The 5,106-nt window shown below is 39.2% G+C and overlaps 1 protein-coding gene across 1 annotated transcript; it reads left to right on the plus strand.

Moving 5' to 3' along the window:
• Positions 1–2,519: 2,519 nt before the first annotated feature.
• LOC147416328 (muscarinic acetylcholine receptor M2) lies at positions 2,520–3,917 on the plus strand. Its single transcript, XM_086467781.1, has one exon. The coding sequence runs from the start codon at positions 2,520–2,522 to the stop codon at positions 3,915–3,917; it is 1,398 nt and encodes a 465-aa protein (XP_086323907.1).
• The last annotated feature ends 1,189 nt before the right edge of the window (positions 3,918–5,106 follow it).

Genomic DNA, 5,106 nt, shown 5'->3' on the forward strand with positions numbered 1-5,106 from the left:
ACAGTAAAATCCTATTCCTAACAAGTAAAACTAGCTTTTAGCTTTCATCCAGCTCCTTGCATCTGGGATAGTAAAATCAGGGTAATTTATACTGAATTATCAGTATTTCCACTGGAAGTGAAATTGTAGAGAAACGCTTATTTTCTTATTGTAAAGCACCATTTTTTCAGTTCTGATAACTCTCTTACTCTCCTCCCTTCTTGCTCCCCTTCTCATTCTGTATCCAGAGGTAGCTGCAGAGCCCTGGATCACAAACACTTTTCAGCAGAAATTTTTTTGAAAACAATACATATCTGTAAGTTTTTTCTTTTCAACAAAAATGCATTCTGTTAAGAATGTTCATAAACAACTCTGCTTGGGAGAAGTTCTTAGCTTGTTCAAAAATTTGGCACCTTACACATCTATCTGGATAGTCAGATGCTCAGCTGTGAGTCTTTGGGTGAAAAGCACACAGTGAATTGCTGAAATGATAGTCCTATATATTAAAGTTGTCTGGGCTATTCTCCTATCTATTTTTTTGCACAGAGCATAAATTCACTTATATTCCACTCAACCTATTCTTACTGTACAAAGCACATGTTTGATTAAAGCATTCCCTTTCACAGTTTTGTTCTCTTGAACCTGATCCCAAGGATTTTAAGGAAGTACCTGTGAACAGATAGTAGGAAAAAAATGCCTGTCTAGCCTTATGTTCCTCTATTTATCTCTGTGTTCACTCCAACATGGAATTGGCAAACAAATGTTGGCTGTTTTTAAAAGCAAAGGGAAACGCATGAGCCCCACCTTCTGACAGTTATATTTCTTTAAGTATAAATTGGAAGATTACAAAGTTGCCTCAGATGGAAAACCTTTACCCTGGTATACAATTTTGGCTTCTCCACAGAGACAAGCTTGCTTATTTTTCTTGGAGGTCAGAAGGGTTTTTGCTGTGGTGCATGCATTTTGCACCATCTTCTTCTTTTTGCATCTGAAAGAAAATATGCAGTGCTGAAATGACAGTGGAAATGCATTGCTCGGTTTAAGTGACATAGATCGTATAAGTCTGAGCATCAGCAGGTTAGTCACAGGGGCCAGAGGAGGATTTCTTAATCCCTGATGTATAGAGGAGCTGAACATAACCAAATGTTTTAGCTTCATTTGATTGGCACCACCACTTTTAGAAGCTCTGTCTTAAACAAGTGATGCCTTATGGGCAGGAAAAAAAGTAGAATATTTCAATTAGAAACAAACTAACTTCTCTGTCACGTCTGGCCTTCATGCCTCAATAATCCCTTGAGCACAGCTCATAAAAAATGAGCTCTTGGAGACTGGCTGTACAATTGCAGTGTGTTCTATTGACTTCCAGGGGATGCACAAAAGGATAGTACATATCCTGAAGGCAAAAGCATGTGCTGTTTTCTTGGTCTTCTATCAAATGTATATTGCTAGTAGTTTAATTACTATTTATTGAGTACTGCCGGTAGGCTATACAGGGCACAAAAAGAATGGCTGTGTATAAACAGAACTGATTTTTATCTGGTTATTTCTTTGTCTTTACCCGACTATCCATTTCAGACCTTTTATCATAGCTTTAAGTGACACAGATTAAAAATATTGTGATTTGAAAAACATGAGCAAAGTACAAGCAAGCAAGCATAAAGAGATAACCTCATCTTGTTAAAAACACCAACCAAACAAGAACCCTTTTTCCAGGTACAAACAGGGAAAAGGATGTAGAAAATAAATTTAATCTCACTGAAATGGAAAAAAAGAAATAAAACCAAAAATTGCATGCGTCTAACTACATAGCCAGATGCTTAACTGAGGTGAGTTTACTAATTCTGTTGACTTCAACAGACCTACCTTTTTTTGTTTATTGGTTTAGTTTGATGTGGTGCCAAAATCTTTTCAAGTGTTGACATAAAAAGTAACTTTAGTGTAAGAAAGTGAGAGGGAGACATGACACAAACTTGTTCCATAAACCTCACAGAAGCATACCCTGGTGGAACATGAAGGAAAGATGGAAACATAAGTCACCTTTATGTGATCTGGCTTCTGGTAAATTACACCTGCATCTCGGGTTATAAGAATGGCACACCCTCAGGACTGGACTTTTTTATTTGGAACAGGGTTGAAAATGAGCAAAGTGAACTATTTTGTTAGTAGGAAAGAAATCAATATGCAGATCCAGTTCCAAAATTTTCAAGTCAGTATTAGTTTTATAACAGGACAAAGAGAAAAATGCATCTGAGAACTTAAAAATCTGGATCTGGATTCAAATGTTGTGTCTTTGTCACATATTTAGAGGTATGCTACTCGTATGCTTTTCCTAGGGGGATATTATGTGTTGTGAGGTGTTTTCATTAGCCAAAGCTGACTGGTCCTTCTGCACGCATCTTCTACCTTTAAACTCTTTCCAAGTAGTTTTTTTGAGATCCATTTCCTAAAGGCAAAGGGACTAATTTCTTGATGGTATCTGTTTTGTTTTCTTTCCTTTGCAGGCTTAAGTGATAATTTGGTATCTTGTTAGCAGAAAAGAAATGAATAACTCAACGTACATAAACTCTTCCAGTGAAAATGTGATGGCTTTGGAGAGTCCCTATAAAACTGTTGAGGTGGTCTTCATCGTCCTGGTAGCAGGGTCTCTCAGTCTAGTCACCATAATTGGGAACATCCTTGTCATGGTGTCAATCAAAGTCAACAGGCACCTACAGACTGTCAACAACTATTTCCTGTTCAGCTTAGCCTGCGCTGACTTGATCATCGGTATCTTTTCAATGAACCTATACACCCTCTACACTGTGATAGGCTACTGGCCCTTAGGGCCTGTGGTGTGTGACCTCTGGCTGGCTCTTGACTATGTTGTCAGCAATGCCTCTGTCATGAACCTCCTCATTATCAGCTTTGACAGATATTTTTGTGTCACCAAGCCTCTGACGTATCCTGTAAAGCGGACCACTAAGATGGCAGGCATGATGATTGCAGCTGCATGGGTGCTCTCCTTCATCCTGTGGGCCCCGGCAATTCTCTTCTGGCAGTTCATTGTAGGAGGAAGGACTGTCCCAGACGGGGATTGCTACATCCAGTTTTTTTCCAATGCTGCCGTCACTTTTGGCACTGCCATTGCAGCCTTCTATTTGCCTGTTATCATCATGACTGTCCTCTATTGGCAGATCTCTCGAGCCAGTAAGAGTCGGATAAAGAAAGGGAAAAAGGAAACTGCCCAAAATCAAGATACAGTTTCCCCCAGCCTTGTCCAAGGTAAAATAGTGAAACCAAACAATAACAACATCCCAACCAGTGGGGATGGGTTGGAGCACAGCAAAATTCAGAATGGAAAAACCACCGGAGAGTCTGTGACAGAGAATTGTGTTCAAGGAGAGAAGGAGAGCTCCAATGATTCCACCTCTGTCAGTGTGGTCGCTTCCAACATGAAAGAGGACGAAGCTGCCAAAGATACCAGCCAGGCTTCTGCCTCCCAAGACCATCTCAAAGTGGAGAACTCCAAGCTGACATGCATTAGAATAGTCACCAAGTCCCAAAAAGGTGACTGCTGTGCACCCACCAACACTACTGTGGAGATTGTAGGCACCAACGGGGAGGAGAAGCAGAATAGTGTAGCCCGGAAAATTGTCAAGATGACAAAGCAGCCAGCCAAAAAGAAACCACCTCCTTCTAGAGAGAAAAAGGTGACAAGGACTATTTTGGCCATCCTCCTGGCCTTCATCATCACCTGGACCCCATACAACGTGATGGTGCTCATCAACAGCTTCTGCACATCCTGCATCCCCAGCACTGTATGGACCATAGGTTATTGGCTCTGTTATATCAACAGCACCATCAACCCTGCTTGTTATGCTCTCTGCAATGCTACTTTCAAGAAGACCTTTAAGCACCTTCTTATGTGTCATTACAAGAATATAGGAGCTACAAGGTAAAAATAACAATAATAATAATAATAAAAAGAATAATGGGAAGGGTGAAGAATTTCCAAATTAAATTTTGAAAAAAAACAACAATGCCATAGCACTTTATGCTCTTCCACGGAATGTGCAATCCAGGATGTTAGTGGAAATCCTGACATGGGGCACACATCAGCTCCACCCCCGAGAACTACACTCAAAAACATTTTTTTAACTATTGAAAATAAATCCTGAGGACATGGGGATGTCTGAGGAATTATTCAAGTATGTGGACTGGAGGCACGTTTCCTTGCTTTCTGAGAGTATTCTGCAGAAGGGCTTTAGAGTCTATGATTTTTTGTCATTCTGTGTAAATACCTGGTTTTTGTTTTTGTTTTTCTGTGTCTGTTTAATATGCCTTCATCTAGGAAAAATAATAATAATAAAAAGATATTTTAACAATAACTCTGTGGAAGAGGCATAGGAGTTTGGAAGTTCCTTATGTAATCCAAATGAATCATGGTAGAAGGTTCCTAAAGCTAAAAGTTGTCTAAAGTTTTTCTGTCACTGTCCTGTAAGAACCTTAATGTTAGGTAAATCATGATAAAAGTTATTTTATGTCATTTATGACACTACCATTTACAAACTGTATCAGTTCTGAAAGTGTACTTATGCTCAACATGTAACCATTGCCTAACCTGTGTATCATTCAAAGCCTGCTACGTGTGTTCCGTGATTCCTTCATCTCGTCAATATAAAAATGTAAAAAAGGTGGTCTTTTTCGGATTGCTACATCCCAAGACTATTTCAGCATCCATGCAAACCAAAGCTTTTATGACAATTTTCTTCACTTTGTTTGTCAAATAACATCCACTCATGGATTTGTCTTTTACCTCCATCAGCATTTTCTTCCTTTTTGTACATTACTTGTCCAGGGCACAAAAACTGTATATCAGAAGTAGTTATAAATTCGAAGGTCTCATCCAGTCAGCCACCATGGTGGCCAAACAAAGGGTCTCAGCTGAAGGATAGAAACAGGATTATTACTAAGAAAATGGAGGCTACATCCTTTTAAATTTGGATGTACAGATGAAGATGTATGCTGAGGCTCCACAGAAGGAATAGTTAATATTAGATGACTATGCTCTTGATCAGTCAAAAGATGATTCACACTCATTTATTGAGGAAAAGAATAAGATGGACTTACATGTCTATATAGATCAAG

This window comes from Leptosomus discolor, chromosome 1, assembly GCF_034619465.1.
Source record: "Leptosomus discolor isolate bLepDis1 chromosome 1, bLepDis1.hap2, whole genome shotgun sequence".
Lineage (NCBI taxonomy): Eukaryota > Metazoa > Chordata > Aves > Leptosomiformes > Leptosomidae > Leptosomus > Leptosomus discolor.